The sequence below is a fragment of the Giraffa tippelskirchi genome, chromosome 13, assembly GCF_054371585.1.
Source record: "Giraffa tippelskirchi isolate mGirTip1 chromosome 13, T2T-mGirTip1v1.2.pri, whole genome shotgun sequence".
Lineage (NCBI taxonomy): Eukaryota > Metazoa > Chordata > Mammalia > Artiodactyla > Giraffidae > Giraffa > Giraffa tippelskirchi.
This window is the reverse complement of record NC_137287.1, coordinates 3,191,633-3,217,793: the sequence shown is the minus strand read 5'-3', so window position 1 is coordinate 3,217,793 and position 26,161 is coordinate 3,191,633. Positions and strand designations below refer to the sequence as shown.

Genomic DNA, 26,161 nt, shown 5'->3' with positions numbered 1-26,161 from the left:
CCCCTCACTTCCGGTCCGGGCCCGGGTTCCGGTCGAACACGCACACGCGTGGGGATGCGCGGGGGGCCGGGCTTGCGGGCACGTCAAGGGCTGCGCATGCGCGTTGGAAAGAGTAGGCGCTCCGTATCCTCCGCCTCAGTCATTTTTGTTAGTATTAAAAGGGGCCGGCCGCCGCGTGCCAGTCATCCTGCCAAATGCGTGCGTTCTCTACTGGTGCTTTTAGTAACTCTTTGTAGAGCCTGTTGCATTGTCGTTTTACAAATTTGAAAACTGAGGCTCGGAAATATTAACTTCCAAGTGTTAAATCTGAGAACCTTAACCCCCGCGTTTAGGAGCCCTAGAGCGGATTCTACTTAATACGTCTTGATTCATTTAGTAATATTTAGGGAGCGCTTTCCATGTGAGCTAAATGGGCTTTTCCTTCAGCAAAGGTACAGTGGGAGAGATTCTTAAAGACTTTTGCAAAGCTGGGATTCCATGAGATCACGTAAGGAGGTCCCTTAGCCTAGACTTAAGGGAGGGGACTGTGCAGCCCCAGAAGGCTTCCTGGAGATGAGACCTGAAGTTCGAGTAGCAGGTAACCAACCTAAGAAGTGGAAGCGTTCCGTATGGCAGAGGTCCACGGATGAGAGTGTGACCTGACCAAGAAACTCTATGCTGTGTGTCTGAGCTTCGAGTGGGACAGTGGACACGACACAAGATTTGGCTTGAGAAATAGGAAGTGGCCAAGTCAGACTGGTTGTTAAGATACATTCGGCAAGAGGACTTCCCTGGTGGTACAGTGGATGGGAGTCCGCCTGCTAAGGTAGAGGACACAGGTTTGATCCCTGGTGCAAGAGGATTCCACGTGGTTGGGAGCAGCTAAGCCGGAATGCTGCAACTGCTGAAGTTCATGCCCTACAGCCTGTGCGTCCCCAGCAAGAGAAGCCACCTCAATGAGAAGCCGGCACGCTGCGAGGAAGAGTAGCCCTCACTTGCCTCAAGTAGAGAAAGCTCAGGCACAGTGAGGAAGACCCAGTGCAGCCAATAATAATAATAGATAATTTAAAAAACTATATTAATAAGAAATTTTAGAAAGATACTTTAGGCAAGAGACTCATCTTTGTACCAAGAGCTGCTGCTGCTAAGTCACTTCAGTCGTGTCCGACTCTGTGCGACCCCATAGATGGCACCCCACCAGGCTAGCAATATGTCACTATTGAAAATACAGAATGGTGTGATCAAATGTGTTAATTCTAGTCATGGAAACCAGTGCCTTGAAAATCACTGGGGTGAGTACATCAATTATACTTCAATTTAAAAAAATAGGACTGATCTAAAAAAAAAAAGGAAGAAAGAAAATCACTGAGGAAAGAATGGTCTTTTCTGTAAAAGATGCAGACTCTGCCCCGTCCCCCCACCTCATACCATACTCAAGCATTCATTTGAGGTAGATGGAAACCTATAGGTTGAAAAGTAAGACAGTAAAGCTGCTAGAAGGAAACATAGGAGAGTGCCTCAGTGTCCCTGATGTAAACAAAGTCATCTAAACAAGCACTTTAAAAAATTACCAACCACAGAATAAAAAGTTGGTTATCAAAACTAAGAACATCTGCTCATCAAAAGAGATCATCAAGAGAGGTTGGAATGGGATACATATATTCGCAATCCATATTTTTTGACAAAGGACTTATTTCCAGAACATTTGGAGAACTACAAATTAAGGAGGAAAATACTGACAACTCATTTTTATTAATGAGTAAAATACTTGAGCACAGACACTTCACAGAAGAGGGCATCAAAATGGTGAGTGAGCACCTGAAAAGGTGGTCATCATTGACACTCATCAAGAAAATGCAAATTAAGAGCAAACAGGAGACAACCAAGCATCTGCCAAGTTGGATAAAATGGAAAGAACTGAGAGTGTCAAGTGCAGGCAACAATGTGGAGCAAGTGGAACTCTGAAACACTGTGAGTAGAGCCCTAAATCGTTAGAATTACTGTGGAAAACTGACAGTGTCTACAGAAGTTATGCATACATATTCCCTATGACTCAGCCACTTTGCCGCTATGTATGTACTCAGTAGAAATGAGTGCTCTTCCCCCAAAAGACAGGTGTAAAAATATTTATAATTGCTTTATTCATAACAACCCCCAAACTGGAAATAACCCAATCGTTTTGCTACGACAGAATGAATAAGTAAATTGTGGTGCAGTCACATGAAAGAATACTACGCAGTAATGAAAAAGACACACGCCCTGGATAATCTCACAGATGTAATATTGAGTGAGAAAAGCCAGACACAAAAGAATATATACCACATGAGTCCACTTATATGAAGTCAAAAACAGCATAGTGGTTACTTCTGGTGGGAAATTGCTTGGGAGGGGACATGGAGCCAGCTGGAGACGTTTTAGTGGTTGGCCATGTGGACACGTACATATGGAGGTGTGTGTGCGTGCGTTCGTCGATCAGTTGTGTCCGCCTCTGCGACCCCATGGACTGTAGCCCACCAGGCTTCTCTGTCCATGGGATTCTCCAGGCAAGAATACTGGAGTGGATTGCTGTTCCCTTCTCCAGAGGATCTTCCCGGCCCAGGGATCAAACCCTGATCTCTTTCGTTAACCGTCTTGAGCTACAGGGAAGTCCTTATGTAGGTGCATTAATGTATAAATGTGAATGCCCATCAAGATATAGAGCAGAAGCAATGTCTTCAAGTGGGTCTGTATTAGTTGGCACAGTTTCTTTTGGGCCATTATTATTGAACAAAGGCACACAAAGGGGTCCCCAAGTAAATCCCTGGGTTTTAGACAGCCCTTGACCTCACCTTGAAATGCCACCCAATTTCCCCTTGTTCGTCAGAATCTATCAGTCCACTCAGGGTAGTAACTCCCTCTCTCTCTAGAGGTTCGGCAGGTAGAAATCCCCGAATGCCCCAGGGGTTGACCGTGACTCTGTTCCATGGAGTAATAGGTGGCTGGATCTCAAAATCTAGTGAATGTAGGGTTGTGTGGATGGAAACAGAAATTTCTTTTTTTTGTTTTTTTCCCCTTTTAAAAATTTTTATTGAAATATAGTTGATCTACAATGTTGTTAATTTCTCCTGAACAGCACAGTGACTCAGTTATACATATGGATATTCTTTCTCATGTTCTTCTCCATGATGGTTTGTCACAGGATATTGAATATAGTTCCCTGTGCTATACCATAGAACCTTGTTGTTTATCCACCCTATATAAATAGCTTGCATCTGCTAAGCCCAAACTCCCAGCCCTTCCCTCCACTGCAGACCACCCCCCCACACACAGCTTGGCAACCTCAAGTCTATTCTCTGTATCTTTGAGTCTGTTTTGCTCAGTTAGTCGTGTCTGACTCTTTGCAGCCCCATGGACTGTAGCCTGCCAGGCTCCTCTGTCCATGGAATTTTCCAGGCAAGAATCCTGGAGCCAGTTGCCATTTCTTACTCCAGGGGATCTTCCTAACCCAGGGATCGAACCCCCCATCTCTTGAATCTCCTGTATTTACAGGCAGATTCCTTACCACTAGTGCCACCTGGGAAGCCCTGAGTCTGTTTTGGGGAAACAGAAATTTCTTAAGTGAATAATTAGATGTAATATGTAATATGTACTGCCTGCACTTCTAGTTTGCAGCCGTGAACGGTGTCTTGTTTTTGGTTTTGGCCATGCCTCTCAGCTTGCAGGATCTTAGTTCCCTGACCTGGGGTCAATCCAGTACTCCCTGCAGTGAAAGTGTGGCGTCTTAACCACTGGACCACCGGGGAAGTCCCTGTACTGTGTTGTAGAAGGACACCCGGGCCTCACAGGGCGTGGCCTCTTAGCTGGCACTAGAACTGAACCTTCAGTGAAGCCATCCCATCTTCTACTGAGTAACAGGGCACATGCTAAGGGTGGTGAATTCCAAGGGCATGAGCCCGTTGCCAAGCTCTCTTCACCTAATAGTAAGGGACTTGGTCAGAAGACATGTGGTATGGACACCTGAATAATCATATTGAATACAGTAGCCTCCACCCTTCTGCATATTCCCCATTCCTTTCATTGTGCTATATTTCTATTAACATATATTATAGAAGCCTGATGCTTTTGAACTATGGTGCTGGAGAAGACTTTTGAGAGTCCCTTGGACTGCAAGGAAATCAAAGCAGTCAATCCTAGAGGAAATCAACCCTGAATATTCATTGGAAGGACTGATGCTGAAGTTAAAGATAAAATAGTTTGGCCCTTGATGCAAAGAGCTGACTCATTGCAAAAGACCCTGATACTGGGAAAGACTGAGGGCAAAAAGGAGAAGGGAGCAGCAGAGGATAAGATGGCTGGATGGCATCACTGACTCAAGGGACTTGAGTTTGAGCAGACTCTGGGAGATAGTGAAGGACAGGGAAGCCTGGTGTGCTGCAGTTCATGGGGTCGCAAACAGTCTGACAGGACTTAGTGACTGAACAACAACAATAATGGCACTTAGCTCGTCCAATATGTCCAATAATGTTCCCTCCCAACTAGAACACGTGCTCCGAGAAGGCAGAATTTTTGTCAATGTTGTTCACTCTTTTCCCATTGCTTACAGCACTGCCTGGAGAACTAAATTCCAGGCCTCCATTCCTGGTGACGGGGATGAGCTGAGGGCTCACCCAGTTTTTATTTCACTGCTTTATTATCTGCGTGGTGTTAGGAAACACATGTTGGCAAGCAGACTGGCTTTGTGCCAGAGACCTTGACTTGTGTGTGACTCACACACCCTCGGGTTCCTGGGCACCTGGGGATGGCATGGCCGACATTCCTGATGGCACGTAGGGCAGCAAGGAGGCTAAGGGGTTTGTCATCACTTCAGGATTCCTCGAGGTGACTGGCCTGATGCCAGTCCCACGGAGAAGCACTTCCCTTCCTTGAATCAACCGTAGAACTGTTACCCAAAGGTAGGGTCTGGCTGCTTGCTGCTGAAACGCCAATAAACAGGCCAGGTTGGTGGAAAGGAAAATCGGCTTTATTTCAGATGCCAGCAACTGGGGACGGGGAGGGCAGACATCTGTCCAAAGGCTGACTCCCCCCGCCGGCGACCAGTGGGCAAGAGCTTTTACGGAGAGCAGGCAGGGGCTCCACACAGAAACGGCAGTCAGCGCTGACAGTCAACTTCAGGTTCGTCATCAGTGGTCTGACCAGCATCATCTCGACTGTTTTGGGTACAGTTAATCTTCAGTTCCCCTTTGTGGATCACAGCCTGGTCACGGCAAAGGGGCTTGGATCACTCAATGAAGCTATGAGCCATACCGTGCAAGGAGATCAAACCAGTCCATCCTAAAGGAAATCAATCCTGGATATTCATTGGAAGGACTGATGCTGCAGCTCCAATCCGTTGGCCACCTGCAAAGAGCCGACTCATTGGAAAAGAGCCTGATGCTGGGAAAGATTGAGGGCAGGAGGAGAAGGGGGCAATAGAGGATGCTACTGCTGCTAAGTCGCTTCAGTCGTGTCCGACTCTGTGCAACCCCATAGACGGCAGCCCACCAGGCTCCCCCGTCCCTGGGATTCTCCAGGCAAGAACCCTGGAGTGGGTTGCCATTTCCTTCTCCAATGCATGAAAGAAGGGAAAGGGAAGTCGCTCAGTCGTGTCCGACTCCTAGCGACCCCATGGACTGCAGCCTACCAGGCTCCTCCGTCCATGGGATTTTCCAGGCAAGAGTACTGGAGTGGATCGGTTAGATAGCATCACCAACATGAATGGACATGAATCTGAGCAAACTCCGGAAGCTAGTGAAGGACAGGGAAGACTGTTGTACTACAGCCCGTCAGGTCATGAAGAGTCGGACACGACTTAGCAGCTGGACAACAACAGCAACACATCTTCAGTTCCAGGGTCGGTTTATTTCCAATTCTTGGAGGTCAGTTCTCTGAATTGTGCAGCTCACGTCATGGGTACAGTCCGGTCGTTATGTAGTTAATTTCTCCACCTGGGATTTCAGTATGTATAAGACAGCTCACAGGATATGGATCAGAATATTATCTGTTGCCCTTGAGAAAGCACTAAAGGTCCTTGACTACACTTAGTGACCACATTATTATCATTTGATCTCCTTTGACTTTGTTTTTCGTATGTTCTCATTTCTCTGATTAAATTTACTCTTTGACTGAAGGCAAAACGCAGGCAGAGGACATGAAGTGAGGGGGGCAGACAAGCACCATAGAGTCCTGCCCTGTTTCACAACAGAGGCATCATCTGCCTGGAGAACATTCCTCAAGTATTCTTCTCGTGTGCAACGCCCGCAGTCCCCCACCCACAGGCAACGTCCTGAACAAACTCGCAGGATACACAGCTGGCACGGAGGAGGGAAGGCCGCGCGGCAGCGAAAGGGTGGTGGCGGGCACGTTGCTCGAAGTGTGGCGGTGGGAGGCGGGTCAGGATGTACGGAACACTGAGATCAGACAATGGCTCAGATTCTTACCAGCCGTATGTTCTTGGGTCAGTCACCCAACCTCTCAGAGCATCAGCTTCCTCAATAATCACCAGGGCTAAAATAACTCACCTCCTGAGAATGCTACCAAGAAAGGTTGAACGGAGACTTTCCTGACACTCCAGGGGTTGACTCCACACTTCCAATGCCGGGGTGCGGCTTCAGTCCTTGGTTGGGGAACTAAGATCCCACACGCTGTGTGGCACGGCCCAAAAAACTAAACAAACAAACCTCCTGGCTTCCGAGAGCAGCCACTGAGAAGGCGCAGCTTGCTGTCTGGTGGCGGTTAGGTCAGGCGTTCCGGCGAGGCTTCCATCTGTTTGGTGGGGTGGATGCGTGTGGGGAAGGCTTTTCCCTTGACCCCGAGTGTTGCCCTGAGTGGGCACACTCTTGCCGCCTCCAGGATTGTTTGCGACCCCAGGAGGGCATTTCTCGGTTGTCTCTTCCTCTGGCTCTCTCTCTTAAACTCCCGGAGGTCCGAGCATCTCCTCCAAGATGTGTGAGGTCTCCCTTTAGGCCTGGCGTGTTCGGCTCAGGGTTCCCAAGCAGCTGGTCCCCTTGGGCACGAGAGCTGAGCTCCTCATCCTCGAGTCTCGCCGCTTTCTCGGAGCAGAATCGTGGGTCGCCTCACCTGAGCTGGGGGTGGCGACCAGTCCATCTCGCAGTGACACACATGTCATCCAAGCTCTTCAGGCCAGCCCTGGGGGTCCGCGGGGGCCGCTTAGTTTCCTCTGCACACACGTCTCGAGGTGGAGAGGGGAGGAGAGTAGACCGGGGTGGGGTGGGTGGGGACCTCAGCGTTCTCAGTGACGCCCGGCACACAGCTTCCGCCCGGCGAGGACTGGGTGGAGGGCAGAGATGGGTCCTTTAGGCCGGTCACATGGGCCTGGACTAGAGTTGCCGCATCAGGGGGGGATGAGAAACTGGGGGAGCCCTTCCCCCCCAGACTGGGCTGGAGGGAACCGCCTCATCTTCTTGGCCTCCCCAGCTGAGCTGCTGTGACGTGGCCCTGGGATTGGGTGACGTCGGGGGTTGTGGCTTGAAAGCTTTTCATAGATTTAGTTGACATTCTTGAAAGAATGTGACTCTACTTGCTGTCTGCCCCAAGGACCATTTCCAGAGATGTTGATTGATTGTTCTGGAATACTCATACCAGTTACGGTTGTCTTCCCAGGGAGAGGGGCCGCTGAGCTCCTATTCCGTCCTTATGTAAGTTGCACCTCTACCTCTAGCCTTTCCACGTAACCACGCAGCCTGGGGACACTTCGAGGCCAATCCAGATTGAATGCGTTGTTTTCTACAAGTTGCTCTGGGGTCCCACCAGAGCTGGCTGTTCTGCCCGTGTTTAAAGCAGCATTTCTGAGTTGGTAGGTATCTAGCATGTTTCCACTTTTTCACTATTTCAGGATGTGTCATTCCTTCTCTTGTATTGTCCTATTTAAAAAAAAATATATATATATATTTTATTTATTTGGCTGTACCCGATCTTAGTGGCAGGCATGTGAGATCTAGTTGCCCAACCAGAGATGAAGCCCCGGCCCCCCAAGTTGGGAGCGTGAAGTCTTAGCCAGTGGACCATCCGGGAGGTCCCAGTACCATCTTATTTTTGACTCCCAGATTTATTCCTTCTCCCCGACCTCTCCCCTGGGCTCTGGAATGTTGGAGTCTTCCCTTTCGAGACTTCACATGGAGCATCTCCAACTTAAAGACCCAAAGCCGATTCTGGGTTTCCCCGAAGCCACTGTTCCCCTAGGCCTTCCCCACCTCAGCCAGGGACCCCCCCACACCTTTCTCTCACCCCCGTGGGCAAGAACAACCACCACCCAGATGAGAACAAGCAGAGGCTGTCTACTCCGCACTTGCTATAGCAAGAGGGTCACCCACCATCGCTGGGGTCTGGCAGAGACTCAGAGGCGGGCAGAGGAGTGGGACTTCATGGGGAAAAAAAGAGGAGGTTTAGGTGGGTCTTGCCTGGAGGCTGTTGCCGGGGGAGGCTGGAGGCAGGCTCCCTGGAAGTGAGACATCCCGTGCGACTGCTGAGGGGCGCGTATTTGCTTTTCTCCCGTTGGCCCTAAGTTGGAAGTGGAGCAGTTGTCAGTTACGGATCAAGTCTGGGTGTCTGGGGCCGATGGCTACAGGGGTGTTTGTCTAGGGTCCTGGACTTACTGATCCGGCTGTGGGATGTTTATGCATCTAGTCAGCTGCACCCTCAGCAAACAGTGCCGATCCTGCTTCCAATATAGTTAGAAACTGACCGCGTCCCCCTCTCTGCCGCCATCCGTGTCCTGGGTACCATCGTCTCTCACGTTGGGGTGAGAAAAGGCTTCCATCTGGACTCCTTCCTTGGTGTCCTGCAATAAATGCTGCGCTTTTCCTTTAGCACGACCGAGTGTCAGTAGATTGGCTTCACCGTGTGTGGGCGAGCAGACCCAGGTTTGCTTTTGTAACATGACCATGCAGGTCCCCAAGTCCCCGTGCCACTGTCTTCTCTGCTCCCCTTTCATTTATTCATTTTGGCCACGCCATGTGGCATATGAGATCTTAGTTCAGCAGTGAAAGCATGGAGTCCTAACCACTGGACCACCAGGGAATTCCTCTGTTCCTCTTTAAGAACTTAATTAAAAAAAAAAATTATGGATATTTTCACATACACCAAAAACATAGAGCACGATGTATTTCCACACACATAACCCACTTTGCTGGCAATCAACGCTTCACTCTTCTTGTTTCAGCTCCACTCCCTGACATCTGGTGGGAATATTTGAGAAGTAAATCCCAGACACCATTTCATGTCACCCATAATACCTCAGTTTACATCCTAGAAAACCTTTCCCCCCCTTTAACATGGCCATAAATCCATGTCTCACCTCACAAAATGAACACTTGTTCCTTAACATCATCAAGCACACAGCTCAGGCTCCACCCCCGACTGTCTAACAGGTCTTGTTTATGGTGGTCTCCTTTGAATCACGATGTGATGAGCCTGAAAGTCTCATTTCTATCATAACAGTCTCCGCTCTCCCCGTTTTCATGCCAGGGATTTGTTGAAGGGACAGAATCAGTGGATCATAGCCTTGTGTAAGTCCATGACGCTATGAGCCATGCGGTGAAGGGCCACCCAAGACGGAAGGGTCATGGTGGAGAGTTCTGACAAAACGTGGTCCCTCGGAGAAGGGAGTGGCAACCCACTCCAGTGTTCTTGTTGCCTTAAGAAGTCCATGTACAGTGGTCCTGCAGGGACCCCCACATTCTGGGTTATGTGGTTTCTTTGATCTCGACGATGAGAACGTTCCTCTTATCTCTTTTACTGAGAACCAGAGGAAGTGTGTTTCGGTGAGAAAACTCATCTGGGATATCCAGAGCTGGGGTCAGCGGGTCAGAGAGTCGGTGCATCTTAAATTCCGACGTGTACCGCTGAGAAAGTTTTCCTGGTTATACTGCCCCCGCCACCCCGACTCCCAGCCCCAGTCAGAGGACTCCTGGATCGCCTTCCTTTTTAACGTGTGATAATTCTACTTCTGGCCACAAGAGGCCAGCAAGGCCCAGACGTTGGACCCGAGGGACCCTCCAAGGCTGGATCCTGGGCTTTGGATCCTCTTGAGGGGGGCCAGGGTTGGGGTGTCCAGTAACCAGGGGGTAGGTGACTGGAGTGGACGGGGCAGGTATGGATGAGGGGCTCGGTGTGTTAGAAAGGATGAGAGAAGGGCTGGCCTGTCAGGGCTAGTGGTTAGCTCCTGGGAATTCGAGGACTGAACATGTCTGTGATTAAAAACACATGCTAGCTTTCCAATCATTATTTTAACTTTTAGTGCTATGGATAAAGAATTTGGAGCTTAGTCCATTGCTCTTGACTGAGGCCGGGGGGAGGCGTGATCAAAGGGAGTTGATGTGAATGGTTATTTCAAGTGCTGGACAGTGGCTATGGACGTGCGTGTGTGCTAAATCGATGCATTCGTGTCCGACTCTCTGTGACCCTATGGACTGTAGCTCGCCAGGCTCCTCTGTCCATGAGATTCTCCACGCAAGAATGCTGGAGTGGGTGGCCATGCCCTCCTCCAGGGGATCTTTCTGACCCAGAGATTGAACCCACATCTCTTATGTCTCCTGCATTGGCAGGCAGGTCTTTACCACTAGTATCACCTGGGAAGCCCCAAAATGCCAGGTTCATCTGCCTGCTTCCTCGCTCAGCCGGGAGGCACAGTTCATGGGATTTTCCAGGCAAGAATACTGGAATGGGTTGCCATTCCCTTCTCCAGGGGATCTTCCCGACCCAGGGATTGAACCTGTGTCTCCTGCATTGCAGGCAGATTCTTTACCGACTGAGCCACCTGGGAAGTGTGGACAGCTGTCAGTGAATCCCTTAAGGAGTCTGGATAAATACAGATGGCTGATAACATAGGGAAATTCAAATTGTCTATCCATATCCTTAGCAAGTTCATATACATATAGTTTTTATGCGAATGTTATTACTAAGGTTTAATGAAATTGAGCTTCTAAGATATTTAAGAATACGCTAGCTCACTCAATTCAGGCATATTATCTGATGGCAAACAGAAATGATAAAGAAATGTCATTTTAAAAAAGTTAAAGTTGATAACCATCAATTACAGCAGCAAATGGGCCCCCAAACAACACACACTTGCTGTCTGCCTTTCTTGTGCGTGCACACACACACACACACACACCCAGCAGGTACAACAATGTGGCTTTTTTTCTATACTGTTACATGTATTTTAAGTCTTCTCAGTCTAATTAAAGTATAATTTACATATAGCAAAATACACTCTCGTGAAGCATTCAGTGCTAAGAGTTTTGACAGGTTAATACAGTCATGTAATCACCCTCAGGAGTGAGATCTAGGACAAATCCATCACCCCTAAAATTTACTCATATCCCTTTGCTGTCACATTCAGCCACCTCGGTCCCCAGCCCCCAGAAACCACTGATGCCTGTGAGCTCGTTTCTGTACATGATATGAGATATGGAGGCAACAATATTTTTGCACACGGGTGTCCAATTTTTCAACACCATTTGTTGAAGGGACTGTCCTGCTATTCAGTTGCCTTGACGTCTTTGTCAAAAATCAGAGGATCTGTTTTATTCCACTGGTCTGTATGTTTGTTCTTTTCTCCTGTTCATAACGTCTTGATTAGTGTAGATTTAGAGTAAATCAAAATCACCTAGCAGAATTACCCCAACTTCGTTCTTTTGGTATCGCTGTATTTACATCTTAAGAGTTTTTTAAACATTATTTTTCAAAATCTTTTGGCCATGCCTCACGGCATATGGGATCTCAGTCCCCCTACCAGGGATCAAACCCAGCCCCCTGCTTTGGATGGGTGGAGTCCTAACCACTGGCCCACCAGGGAAGTTCCAGTTTTACAGTTTTAGAGCAGGAATACCGTCTCCTTCTTCTCCTGCTCCTCTCCTCCTCCATCTAGGACCCCAGGTCATTGGAGAGCCTGGCTTTGAGCTTGGCTTCTTTCTCTCAGAAGGTCCCTCCAGCCCTAGTGGTCTCTTTGAACATGAGACTGGTTTCACTTAAATGATGCCCTTGGGCACTTTGCAAACAGAGAAGTAATACCGAATCTCTCCTCCTATGGATCACCTGGCTGAGATAAGAGGTGTCTGGAGGACAAAGTCCAGACCCCTGACAGCCCCCACGGCCCTCCTCCAGCCATGGTCTCTGCTGCTGGGGCGGTTCGGGGTTTGGACCCCTAGCTAAGTCAGGAGAGGAGCAATGTGTTTGGAGGAGGTGGGAGACAGGGAAGAGAGTGAGGGGACCCAGGCGGAGCCGGCAGTTGGGAGCCGCAAGACCCCCAATCAGAGTTACCCTCCACGCTGCCAGGCCCCTCCGGGGTTGCCTCGCCCACCCTCTTCCGCTTCCTGCAGCTGCACCCTGTGACTGACGGATGGGGTGTGAAGACCCAGTTCCCTCACTCCTGGAGGGTCTCCCCAGCTTCAGAATGCCCCTGGGGACCTGCTGAAGCCAAGGCTTTACTGCAGCCCAGGGGCTCGCCCTGCCCTGCCACCCACCCCAAAAATAGTACCTTAATAAATCCCCTCACTAAGCTCATCTGAGAGCCTACGTCCTGGGAACCCAGCCAAGGGGAGCTGCTCCTTTCCTTTCTGGTAAGCTCTGAAGCTGGCTGCTGAGGGAGGGGGTCAGGGCTGGAAAGGAGGAAGAGTCCCCCTCCCCAGCCATCTCCCCGGCCCCCAACCCTGCCTCCCTGGGCGGGCAGTTGTGTCAGGCTCAGGCCGCGGCACACGGTGGCCTGAACGAGGGATGAATGGTCGAGTCCCAGGTTCGGCCGATGACAGAGGACGGAGCGGCCTGGTTAGACCAACACTCCAGCAGTTACGCACACACTGAATGTAGGTTGTAAAATCTGGAATGTACCATAAAATCTGAGATATGCATGTATATATAAACCACTTTGGTTCTCTGGTGACTCAGAGAATCTGCCTGCAATGCAGGAGACCTTGGTTCGATTCCTGGATCAGGAAGATCCCTTGGAGAAGGGCATGGCTTCCCTCTCCAGTGTTTTTGCCTGGAGAATCCACGGACAGAGGAGCCTGGAAGGCTACAGTCCATGGGGTCGCAAATAATCGGACACGACTGAGCGACTAACACACACACATAAACCATCTTTATATAATTTCATCCATATACATGTATATACAGCTACACACATATACACAGTACATGTATACACACATGCATTACACACGTATATACACACATACATATACACCACACGTACACGCATACATGTATATACATATACACAATACACATATACACACGTGTATACATGTATATACATATGTAATATATAGATAAGACACACACTGGCTCCAAGGTGGCACAAAGGAAGAAGCTGTTTTCCCAAAAGCTCCCGCAGAGCCCTTTGATCTGAGTCTGAAGAACAAATCGAGGCCTGCCAGGCAGATTAAGGTGGAAAGGCGTTCCAGGCAGAGGAAACAGCATCCGTGTGGTCACAGAGCGGGAGAAAGCCATGCGTGTTTGGAGGACTTTAGAGGCACTGACTCACTGTGATGGTGGGTGAGGCCCTTTTCTCCTGACTCCACCCTGAGGGCCATGGGGAGCCACGGAAGGACGAGGGAGACTGGCCTGATCTGGTCTGCATTTTAGAGAGGCTGCTCTGGTAGGGAAGGGGTGGGAGGGAGGGGTGCTGGCCTGCCAAGGACTCTGCTGGGCCCCTGAAGCCCAGTGGGGGAGGGCAGGTCCTGGGCCCCTGGTCTCACCCCCTCTCTGTAGCCGGCGGCACTTGGGTGGGCCTGTGCGTTCTGCCCCAGGAAGCTTCCCGGAGTCCTCCCTCCACTCCAGGGCCTGTCTGGCCCGTGGAGAGTCTATAGCCTCCCCCACAAGGCCTGGATCTTTTCAGGGCCCTCAAGATACAGGCGATCAGTAGTGGCGCACTCTTGGGGTACGACCCAGGCACATCGGGTGCCCCATCCCCGCCTCCAGGCTGGGCAGCCCAGAAATTAAGCCGTGGACCCATCCTCCCTGGCTTTGCCTCCTGACCCCCTCTCTCTACGCTGTTTGACTTTGGGCATGTGATTGAACCTCTTTCTCCCTCCATTTCCCTCTTTGTACAACACGGAGGGAAATCTACCAAGGGACGCTGAAAGATGAAATGAGTGAATCTGTGCAAACCACACACCTTGCAGGTAGTAAGCTCTCAATTCACATCGGCTCGTACTGTAGTTCCCATTTTAGCCCTGAAATCAGGATGTGTCTTAGCATTCGATGACCTCTTTATTGGCAATAACAGCTAGACACTGGAAACAGCCCAGGTGTCAGTCAACAGTGGAGTGCCCATACTAACTTCGGTATGCCCACACCCTGGGGAACGGAGTCGGTGATAAAAGGAACGAGTTACTGATCCTTGAAGCAACTTGGATGAATCTCAAAGGCGTTACGCTAAAGATCAAAGGATATCAAAGGACATCAAAGGCATTATGTTGAGTACAGACTGTACATGAAGTTCTAGAACAGGCAAAACTAACCAGAAGAGTGGTTTTCCTTGGGAGTGGGGGGTGGAGGTTGACTGGCACATGAAGGAACTTTCTGGGGATCATATCTTTGAAAGAATTTGGTTTATGCGTGTGTATGTTCTTATCAAATACCTGTGAATGTTGGCTCAAGATTTGTAGTAGGTTTTCTCCTAAAAAAGAACTGTAAACATATATTCAACTCTAGCTAATGATATGTACCTTAGTGTCTATTATGACTCCAGGCCACTATGAAATGCACTCCCAAAAAAAGATAGAATGATGTATGGATGGAGGTGTAGATACGTGATGGGCCAAATGCTAGCCATAGATTCTGGGTGGTGTGTATATGCGTGTTCGCCATACCATTCTCTGAACTCAGTATGCCTGAAAAGGTTCATGATACCACGTTGGCAAAATTAATTGCCAGCAGTTTACCTTTCTGAGTGTTACTCAGAAGTGCACCTTACCTGGATGGTGTCTTAGATTTGATGAAATGTGGCGTTGTCGACGAGAAGCTGGGTCTCAGCTGGGAATTGGGGGGGGTACCCTCGTGACTTCTCTTCCTCCATTTCCACTTGAAGACATTCTTTATTTACTGTTTACTTTTGGCTGTGCGGGGTCTTCATGGCCGTGCAGGGGCCTCCCCTCGTTGCAATCCAAGGGCTTCGCCTGGAGCATGGGCTCTAGGGTGCCCAGGCTCAGCAGCCGTGGCATCCCGTCTTCACATGGCCTCACGGCACGTGGGAAGCTTCCTGGACCAGGGGTCGAATCTGTGTCCCCTGCCCTGGTAGGTGGACTCTTAACCACTGGACCACCAGGGAAGCCCTTGAAGACATATGGATTCTGTCTCCCAGCATCTCTATTCTCTGCTACCTCTGCTCAGCTGGGTGTCTCTGCCCTAAATGGCAGCTGGTCCCCTATGAGCAGCACCGCTACATCCTCTATAGTGTGGAGAGGGCCACGAGCCCACACCCTTGCTTAAAACCCATTGCCTCTCAGGTGCCCAGAGGGTGTTGTCCAGACCCCTCACCCAGGCTGCCTCTGCACACACCCTTCCCTCTGCCCAGAAGGTGCTTCCTCCCGCGGCTGCCCCGGTCCTCCCGGCCCAGGTCCAGCCATCGAACAGCCTCAGCTGAAATGCCTTCCCCTAGTCCTGGCCCCTGAGGCAAAGCCGCTTCCTCTTTTCCATCCCCGCACCTCCCCAAGACCTCACCCGAGCCGTGGCTGTTGCTTTCCCCAGGCCTGCCTCCTACATCCACCTGGTGCCTCAAGCTGGGAGCCTGGGAGACTGAAAGAGAAATTCTAGAGACAAGCAGGGGGTTTGCTGTGAGGTCGGTGTGGGTTTACAGCTGGCTCCACCCTTCCTGTCGGTCCCCAGCCTCCTGTCCAAGCCTCAGTCAGTCAATTGAACGGGAATCACTGTCCGACTGTTGAAAGGATCCATGCGATGATGTATGTGACGAGTCAGGCAGGTGACAGGTACTCAAATTGATCACTTGAGCATCAAACGAATGGTTTGCGATCATCATACCAGACCCCACGCTCTAGGCGGCCAGGACTGTGCCTTCTTCTAGCTCCCAGACCCTGCTAGGAACATCGTAGGTGCCCATTCATATCTACCGTTGGAGATTAATGTTACCAAGAGGGAGAGGGAGGAGGATCAGATCAGAGGGTGCTGGGGGGCCCCCGGCAGAGATGGCCCCATGGTTGGGGGTTGATCTGGGTGATGGGGAATGTCAGGGCTCCAAGGAAGGGGGTAGAAGCATGGGCAGTTGGGCAGGCTTTATCTCGCCCACCTGCTTCCCACTCTGCCCCTCTGAATTGCTGGGACGCATGGAGTGTGTGATCAACATCTGTTCGATAGTGCAGGGGCTCCAGGCTTAGACAGACTCGGCTGTGATTTTCAGCCTAGCCGTGTGGCTTAACTTGGTTGATCCTGCTTCCTCACCTGTAAACTGGAGAGAGGATTCAGGGGAAACAGACTTCCCATAATCAAATCAAGTCCAGGCCGCCTTTGTTCCCTGGTGATTCAGCAAGGTGGGTGCTGCCACCCCGATTCTACAAGTGGGGGGGCTGAGGCTGGAGTGCTAGCCCCTGGCCTTGAGCCCCGGGGAAGCCACTTCAGAGCTTCCCAGGCACTGTCCTGCCTGGCCTGGGGGGTAGTGCTGGTACCACCTTTGGGGTTTGGGGGACCAACCGGAGGAGGAGCAGCAGAGACGGAGGGAACCTCGCGAGTGGGGTTGCGGCCAGGCAAGGCTGAGCGGCTGACCGTCTCGGCCTGTGAGCTGTCACCGTGGTGGGGCCCAGGTCCCATCTGGAGATGAGGCGTGTTGCCCAGTCCCAGGAGAGGTCAACCAGGCTTTGGTGACAAGGCTGGGCCGAGCCTGGGACCACAGAGCCAGCAGGAGGCGGGACTTCCCAGGTGGTGCTGGTGGTAAAGAGCCCGCTTGCCAACGCAGGAGATGCAAGAGACGCCGGTTTGATCCCCGGGTCGGGAAGATCCCCTGGAGAAGGAAATGGCAACCCACTCCAGTATTCTTGCCTAGAGAATCCCGTGGACAGAGGAGCCAGGAGGGCTATATAGTCCATGGGGTTGCACAGAGTTGGAGATGACTGAATCAACTTAGCGCACAGGCGCGCGTGCACACACACACACACACACACACACACACACACACACACACGGGCTTGCACCAAAAGGAGAAGCTTTAGGGACCTCCTACCGCGGCAAGGAGGGTCAGCAGCAAGGAGGGTCAGCAGCGAGCAGGGCTGGACTTCCCTTCGGGGCAGGGGTGGGGCAGACCCGGGTCCTTTGCCCCGAGGGCGGGGGCCTGAGGCTTGTCCACCAGCCCCTGCCACCCCCGGAGCCCACCTATCTTCTTTCTCACGTGCAGCCCAACCCTGACTCCGGTGCAGGAGTCAGGGCCTCGGTTGCTATAACAACTGGATCCTGGTGGTAAAAATAGTAACTTATTTTTTATTCAACTTCTCTTGCTCTTGGAGGAAAAGAAAATCCATTTCTAGGCTCGTGTTTCCTTACGGGGGTCTTCTCTGGGGCCCTGCTGAGCCCACTGGCAAGACCAGCTTGAAGGTCGACCGTAGGGGGCTGGGACGAGGCGAGCGAACCCGGCGGTGGGGAGGTCCAGGCCTCCCTCTCTGAGCGACTCTGAAGGGGCCTCTGGGGTTGTGGTTAGCAGCGGACATCCTGAGCCGGGGCCTGGCTACCCCAGAAAGTGGGGGACTCTCACCTTTGAAAAGCCAACAGGGGCGTTTTTAGGTTTTTTTTTGGAAATTGAGGTGGGCATTGGAGGAGGTCTGGCTGGTGCTTGGGGACAGGTGTGTCCTGGTGCAGCTGACGGTGAGGCTGGGGGCAGAAGTGGGGGTCAGAGCAATGGTGATGGAGGTCGTCAGGGGAAAATGGCCACGGTATGCAGGGCTCGGCCTCACCTGCCTCACTTTTGCTCTGGGCTCCTGGAGGTCCAAGAACTCCTGGGAATGGGAGGTTCTGTGTGGGCAGTGAGCTTGGAGCCTGCAGAGCGGGGCTCCTCAGGCTGTGTGACCTGGGGAGGGTCCCCTGGTCCCTTTCAGCCTCTCTTTCCCTCCTGTATACAAGGGGACAGAGGCGCTGGCCGACACCGCCGTGAGCACCCCCCGCATCTTAACCACGAGACCCCGTAAGAAACACAGTTTCCATCCCAACTGGGACCCAGGTGTGTACAAACAAAAGTTTCTTGAATGTGTGTGCAGGCTCAGTCTTGTCTTACTCTTTGCCACCCTATGGATCGTCGCCTGCCTTGATCCTCTGTACATGAGATTTTCCCGGCAAGAATACAAGATCCTTCTCCAGGGGGATCTCCCAACTCAGGGATCGAACCTGCATCTCCTGCATTGGCAGATGGCTTCTTTACCACTGAGCCACAGGGGAAGGCCCTTCTTGAATGTGACCTGTTCCCATTGTGTCTCTTCTACTTCGCTTTCTCTTTAAATGCTGCTCACATCCCGGGGTTGACTCCATGATCGTCTCATGTCGTGGGGTCCCACGGAACCTTCCATGATGTTGGCAGTGGTCTGATATGGTAGCCCCTTGAAATACAACTGGAGTAACCTGGGAACCGCATTTTCAATTTTATTTGATTTTCACTCAGTGTAAGATGTAAACAGCTGCACGAGGCTGGTGGCCACTGTATTGGAAGTCACAGCCTTAGCAAGTCCAGAGAGCAAGTCGAATCCACGGGGCTCCTTCCAGCCCAGCCCTCCTGGCCCCTTCTCACCGGCTGGACCCTCAGCCCTGCCAGACCCTGTGGCCCACACATCTATCCCTTGGCTGCCATGCTTGGCATGCTTGGCTTCATCCCTTGGCAATCATGCCAACCTTGACCTCAAGCTCACCTGGCCAAAACCCCATTCACGATCTCCGGGCCTCCTGGTGCTCCCCCTCTGGTCTCCTCCTACTCCTTTCACCGCCCCCTCCCTGTGCTGTGCTGTGCTCAGTCGCTCAGCTGTGTCCGACTCTTTGCGACCCCATGGACTGCAGCCCACCAGGCTCCTCTGTCCATGGGGATTTTCCAGACAAGAATACTGGAGTGGGTTGCCATGCCCTCCTCCAGGGGATCTTCCCCACCCAGGGATAGAATCCAGGTCTCCCACATGGCAGGCGGATTCTTTACCACCTGAGCCAACAGGGAAGCTAAGTGGCATCAATACCCACCCATCAGGGCCAGCCAGAAACCCAGGGGTCATCCCCTACTTCTAATCCTCCATCAGCAGGGTCTGGTGGATTTTACCTCCTAGGCACTCCTGGATCCCTTCCCTTGTCCATCCTGCCCCCCAGCCCCGCTGTGGCCTCTGAATGCATATACCTGCAACCCTTCTGGTCCTTACCCATTCCAGGTGTGTGTGCTCAGCGTCTGGAACCCAGAAATGAATCTGATGGAGTCCCTTTGTCTTTTTTCTTCTTGTTCCAGCTACCTTGGGGCAGAGGATGTGGGTGGGATTATTCTCTGACTGTGTAGTAAGATCTCAAATAAAGCTGGTTATAAAAAGTAGCAAGGAGCTGGGGCTTGGGAAGGGAGGGGAGGAGGGAGAGGTGTGTGGGTGTGAAGGGATGGCCTGTCCTTCTATTTGGGGACTTGTCCTTCCCTGTCGGAGGCTAGCTTGCCCTCCAGCAGCCCCTCAGGGTGTCGCCTCTTCCAGTAGGTGGTTTTGCAGAGCCCATCATCCAAGCCAAGGTCCTCTAAAGCAGAAAGCTGCATTTTGTACAGACCCGGGGTGGGGGTGGGCAGATCCTGGGTACCTGGAATCTGGCGACCAAATGCCCAGACGCTTGCGCCCCTGTCTCAGGATCACGAGGGTCCCCAGAATCATAGCCTCTGGGAGTTGGGGGGGGTTCCCCAGATACTGCGGCCATACCCTTGGGGCCATGGAGCCTCGAAGGGGCGTCAAGGCGGTGGGGGTTCCCGAGCTACAAGTACCCTCTGGGGCCAGGCACGCGAGGGGCTGCAGGGCAGGCTCGCCTTGCAGCCCGGCCCCGGCCGGGGCGGGGGCGGGCGAGGGGGGAACAGTAAGGCGAGGGCAGCGTGGCTCCGTCTAACAGGCCGTCTTCTGGCTGGAAGAACTACTGGAGGAGGCGGCCCGGGGAGTGAGGGGGAAGGGGCTGCATTCGGACGCCCCCTGGGCCCCCCCCTCTCCTCCAGGGCCCCCGCCCCCAGCGAGGCCGGGAGGGGTCCGCCCCGCGCGGGGAGGGGGCCGGGGCCGCGGGGACTCAGGCGATTGGCCCGGAGCACCCCCGCCCCGCCCGCCACCATCTGCTCGGGATTTGGCGTCGGCGGCTCCCGGCTCTGCTCCAGCTCAGCTCCGCGCGCCCCCGGCCGCCCCCGCCCCGCGCCCGCCGACCTGCTGCTCCCGCCCCGCGGCCTCTCCGAGTTGCCGCGGTCGGAGCCCCCGGCTGGAGGCCGATGGAACCGCCGCGATGTTCGCCCCGCGGCTCCTGGATTTCCAGAAGACCAAGTACGCGAGGTGAGTGGCGGGGGAGCGCGGGCGGGGGGCGCGGGTCCGGCTCCCCGCGCGGCCAGCGCGCCCCCTGTCCCCCTCCGCCGCCTCGAGAATTCGGGGTGACCTATAGACCCTGTCCCCGGGCCGGAAGAACCCGGACGCGAGACGTCGCGGTCTTTGTGAGCTCTGCGCCCTGGACCCGGGAGGCGCGCGGGTTCCCAGCGCCTCAGACACACTTAGCGGGGTGCCTTGGGGCCAGTCACTTCACCTCTGGGAACCTCGATTTCCAGGTCTGCAAGGCGGGGATAACGAGCGTCCCCAAGTGAGATGATCCCTTGAAAGCACTTTGCACGGGCTCAGTCGCTACCTGGAGCTTTTGTTAATGATGAAAGGCGTTGGCCAGTACCGCCCCTGTCTCCCCTGACCACCCGTCCCCCTGATCACCCCGTCCCCCTGACTGCCCCTGTCCCCGCAGCACCCCTGACCACCCTGACCACCCCTGTCCCCACTCATCCCCGTCCCCCCTGACCACCCCTGTCTCCCCGATCACCCTGTCCTCCTTGACCACCCCGTCCCCCTGACTGCCCCTGTCCCCGCACCACCCCTGACCACCCTGACCACCCTTGTCCCCCTGAGCACCCCTGTCCCCTCACCACCCCTGACCACCCTCACAGCAAGCAGGACAAATGGGTAAGTGCTCTTTTCGGGTGACTAAACTGAGGCTCAGGGCCAGGACCTGTACGTCTTGGCCTTTTCATGACATGAAATCTGTGGTCCCTCCTGAGCCTCGGTTTCGTCTTCTAAAGTGGTGATTTCAGATTGCCTAGTGGAAGCTAAGGTCCTGTCCTCAGATTCCCAATTAAGGGGCTGGGGGCGGGGAGGGAATATTAAACGGCTCTTAAGATTTTGGGAGGGTGGGCTTGCCTGGAAGCTGGATGAAAACTGGCCCCCAGGGGCCTTGGGGGTGCAGCCTTGGCTTCTGTCTCCTGCCCCGGGGGATCCTGTTCTGGCAGAGGACACTCGCCCTGCCCTGCCCCTGCCCTCCCCCCACGCCTCCCGCCTCTGGGGGTGGAGGGGGCGGGCGTCATTTTTGCCCTGGCACAACGCGGCTCCTTGTCTCCCGGCAGTTGTTGAGGGTGCCTGGTCCCAGGACGTCTCCGCAAGTTCCCGTCAGAGGGAGCACACGCAGCTTGGCCCCAGAGGCTGGGCTGAGCTGGGCTGGGGGCAGGGACAGTGGGTCCTCTCCCCCTCAGTCTCATCCCTGTTTCCCCTGGAGGGAGAGGCATTGTGTCTCCTTCATAAAGTTGGGGAGTCCCGCTGGAAAGGGGATGCTAGTGGGAATTGCTGTGGAGTTTCTCTTGGCGCGAAGGTGGGTGGGGCTGGCTGCACAGATCTGTGAGGTCTCCTCCGGTGTGGACACTCGGACTTTCTTAGGCTTTTTTCAAGGGTCCTGTGTGCTGGTGTGAGATGTAAGTTGGTGGAGTGTTCACTCAAGGGGAAGGTGGACACCCGGGACTGGAGGCTACACATGTAGACACTCCGGGAAGGAGCTCTGTCCCACACCTGCTGTGTGATCTTGGGGAGGTGTCTCAACCTCTCTGGACCTCTGCTGGATAATCGGTAGGACAGGAGGGTTGGTGTAAATATTGCTAGATTTAGGCACCGGTACTGCCCGCTCTCTTATGGAATAGAGCTCCAGCTGGGCTGAGGGCTGGACCGTGAGCCCTTTCTTTCATGCTGGGGCTGATGACCCTTCTCTGGGTGATGAGCCCAGTGAGGAGACGGAGTGCATCGATTAGAACTACTTCTGTTCTTTTCCGTCCAGTCCACATATTAGGGCCATAATCAAGGCTTTGTGATTGAGTGAATTTAATAATATAACCGAGTTCTCTCCAGTAGAGATATCGTACAAGTCATAGAGGTAGTTTTAAATTTCCTACTGGTCGTCCAATTTAATGTGTAGCTTATGTCCCAACTCAGTGTCATAAAAAGGTAAAAAGAAACAGGTGAAGTTAATTATGAAAATATATTTAAGTTAACTCTTTCTATCCAAAGGACGTTCAATATATAATAATATAAACAAATTACTCATGAGCTATTTTAGTTTTTTTTCCAACCACAAGTCTTTAGAATCTGGTGTATTTTTTTATACTTACAACCCATCTCAATTTGAACTAGCTATATTTCAAGCGCTCAGTAACCACACACAGGTGGTCAGTGACTGCCATATTGAACAGGACAAGAATATCCTCCAGGGTGAGATATGGATGTTAATCCATTCAGGCTGCCATAATAAAGTACCATAGACTGGGTGCCTTATAAACAGCAAAAAATTATTCCTCACAGTTCTAGAGGCTGGAGGTCTGAGGTCATTGTGCCAGCATGGTCTGGGTCTTCCTCTTCCAAGTTACAGACTACTGATCTCTTCATGTGTTAGAAAGACACCGGGCCAGCTCTTTGGCCTCTTCGGATCCCGGGCACTAATTTCATTCATGAAGGCTCCACCCTCATGATCTCATTATGTCGCAATGGTTCTACCTCCAAATGCCATCACATGGGGGGATGGATTACAGATTAACAAGTGGGGGATCTCCCTGGTGGCCCGAAGTCTAAGACTCTGCACTCCAAATGCAGGGGACGGGGGTTCCATTGCTGGTCAGGGAACTAGATCCCACGTGCCAAAAACAAAAGTTTGCATGCCGCAATGATGATCTAGCACAGCCAAAAAAAGAAAAAAGGGAAGGGTGTCCCCCTTCCCTTTGAGTGAACACTCCACCAACTTACGTCTCGCACGAGCACACAGACTTGGCTGCAGGTCCCCCTTGCCTTTGAGTGAACACTCCACCAACTTACGTCTCGCACGAGCACACAGACTTGGCTGCAGACGGAAGAGGAGTGGACGCCCCAGCCCTGCCTGGTCTTGTCCGTCTCCTGGTGGGAAGAAAAGGTAATGTCTATCGTCTCTCTGGTTGTGGGGACGTGTCCGTCCCCACGTGCCGCAAGCCAGCTCGCGCCTGCGCGCCACCACGCGTTTTCCTTCTCGGAGTCGCGGCAGATGTTATCGCGAGACGAGCTCACCGGAATGGCGGGAGCCAGTCAAGGACACTCTGAGGAAAATTTTGAGTCCCCGGAGCTTGCAGAACTTGCTAAAAAGCAGCCATGGTGGCACATGCTGTTTGGGCAGGAATCTGAACCTTCAGCCGGAAATGTAGAGTGTGGCAACCCAGCTGTTAACTGGAGATGTCACTTGGTGAATGACAGGGAGGCCTGGCGTGCTGCAGTCCATGGGGTCGCAAAGAGTCGGACACGGCTGAGTGACTGAACAGCAAGTGGACAGGGCGCGGCTGTCACGTTCCAGCAGGTGGGGAGGTTGGCTGCGACGGCTTTGGGAGGTGGGTTTCTTCCCGTTCAGCTTGTGAACCGTACTGGCTCCATCAAAGTGGACTGGCAGCGGGTAGAGAAGGACGGGGAGAAAGCCGAGGAGCAGCTGAAGATCCGCAAGAGCAACCGGATACCTACGCAGAAAGAAAGCAGAAAGTCACTTCGTCGTGTCCGACTTTTTGTGAGCCCATGGACTGTAGCCCACCAGGCTCCTCCGTCCACGGAATTTTCCAGGCAAGAATACTGGAGTGGGTTGCCATTTCCTTCTCCAGGGGATCTTCCCGACCCGGGGATTGAACCCAGGTCTCCTGCGTTGCGCTGTGGGTGGACTTTACTGACTGAGCCACCAGGGAAGCTGCAGGTCAAGAGCAAAGCATAGTAGCTGGTGTTGTTTGAGAAGAAGAATGTTCTAGCGACTGGTGGATTGTTTGGAGGCTTTCTGCTTGGCAGGACATCCCAAAGAGGATGACTTCACTTCCGTTTTTCCTGTGTTTTCGAGCCAGCAGCCTTTTGACTCCACCCTAGACCAGCACGTCTCTCCTTCTCTTCTCCCGTGGCTTCCTACCTGTCATGGTGTATCTGAATGGCTTCTGTAGGCGTCTGTTGGTTTACCCTGATAACGACCCTACGGCGAGCTTGACCACAACCAGAGAGACGATAGACATTACCTTTTCTAACACACTTCCCTTGGACTAATCTGTAGGTCAGCAAAAGAATATTCCTTTCTCCCCTACATAAGACACTTATCAGAACATGGTACAAGGTGGCCCTCTGTGGACGGTGAGTGGGTCCTCAAAGTTGTCCCAAACTTGATTTCGAAAAGAAATAACAAGCATATAAGATACCGTATGTTCTGCATGGAAAGGAACTGAATGCATTTTCCTTTAAGCATGAAAAAACATTTACCAGTGAAATTTAAAAAAAAAATTGAAAACTTTTTGAAAACTTAAAACAGTATCTTTTGGCCTTCAGGCTAGGTAAAGATTTCTGAAGGCACTGAAATGTACAAACTATAAAAGATTGATAAACTCAACTACAATAGAAAATTATACATTTTTATTTGCAAGAAAAAAAAGTGCCGAGAAAACAAGAGAAGACAAGCCACAAGCTTGGAGGACTTATTAGCAGCACGTTTAACCAACAAGTAATTAACACCTAGAGTCAGGAATCCCATGGTGGTCCAGTGGTTCAGGGGCTTCCCTGGTGGCTCCAGTGCAGGAGACACAGGAGACTGGGGTTTGATCCTGGGTCAGAAAGGTCCCCTGGAGAAAGAAATGACAACACACTCCAATATTCTTGTCTGGGAAATCCCATGGACAGAGGAACCTGGCAGGCCACTGTCCATGGGGTCGCAAAAGAGTTGGACCTGTGAGCTGGTCCTGTGTTAGCGACTAAAACAACCCACCAGTGGGTAAGACTATATTCTCTCACTATTGTTGCCTGGGCTCAATTCCTGTTTGCTTCCTTCTCCAGTGCATGAAAGTGAAAAGTGAAAGTGAAGTCGCTCAGTCGTGTCCGACTCTTAGCGACCCCATGGACTGTAGCCTACCAGGCTCCTCTGTCCATGGGATTTTCCAGACAAGAGTACTGGAGTGGGGTGCCATTGCCTTCTCCCAATTCCTGTTTGGGGAGCTAAAATCCAACAAGCCACACAGCATGACCAAAAAAATTTAATATCCAGAATCTATGAAGAACTGCAATAAGGAAAAGACGACCCAATACAAAATGGGAAAAGAGAGTCATTTCTGGAACGATGAGCAGCAAGCATGTGAAAAACTGCTCACTGGTGTTGGTGATCAAGGAAATGCAAAGTAAGAGCTCTTGGGACACCGTGCTTGTATTCAGTATTTTGAAAGTCTGACAGTACTGTTATAATTGCTTTGGAAAACAGAAATTATCATGTGAACCTGGGCACGGCCATTCTCTTCTGGGTGTCTGCCCCAGAGAAACTGCACACATGTGCACTAGGGGGAGATGGCCCAGAAACTTCTCCTCAGCGTTGTTCATGGTAAGCAAGACCTGGAGACAGCCCAGAGATCCACGCTGATTGAACAGGGCGTCCTTATACAGTGGAATAGTAATCCTGCAATGAAAACGAACTCCAGTTCCAGAGAGTGTATTGGATAAATCACACAGATGTGTCGAACGATAGCAAAACACGGAATAAAGCATGACTCCAATCAGGTAACACTCGAAACTCCACAAACCAGCTGTGTGGTTTAGGAATGCAGAGAAAGGTATGCAAAAAGTGAGAAAGTGATGATTACAAGATCAGGTTAGCGGTCACCGCTAAGGGAGGGAGAGAAAGATACACAGGGTGCTTC

The 26,161-nt window shown here is 52.0% G+C and overlaps 1 protein-coding gene and 1 pseudogene across 2 annotated transcripts in view; both read left to right on the top strand.

The window, feature by feature from the left end:
• Nucleotides 1-20,272: 20,272 nt before the first annotated feature.
• Nucleotides 20,273-26,161, top strand: part of MMD2 (monocyte to macrophage differentiation associated 2) — a 57,677-nt gene continuing 51,788 nt past the window's right edge. The window contains exon 1 of one of the 2 annotated variants that reach the window (XM_081552712.1): nucleotides 20,273-20,480. In XM_081552712.1, the coding sequence (XP_081408838.1) occupies nucleotides 20,434-20,480 (47 nt within the window). In that variant the 5' untranslated portion in view covers nucleotides 20,273-20,433. The remainder of the gene's footprint in view (nucleotides 20,481-26,161) is intronic. The other variant, XM_081552713.1, reaches the window with a different exon arrangement.
• On the top strand, nucleotides 23,407-24,306 carry LOC145531468 (FUN14 domain-containing protein 2-like; annotated as a pseudogene).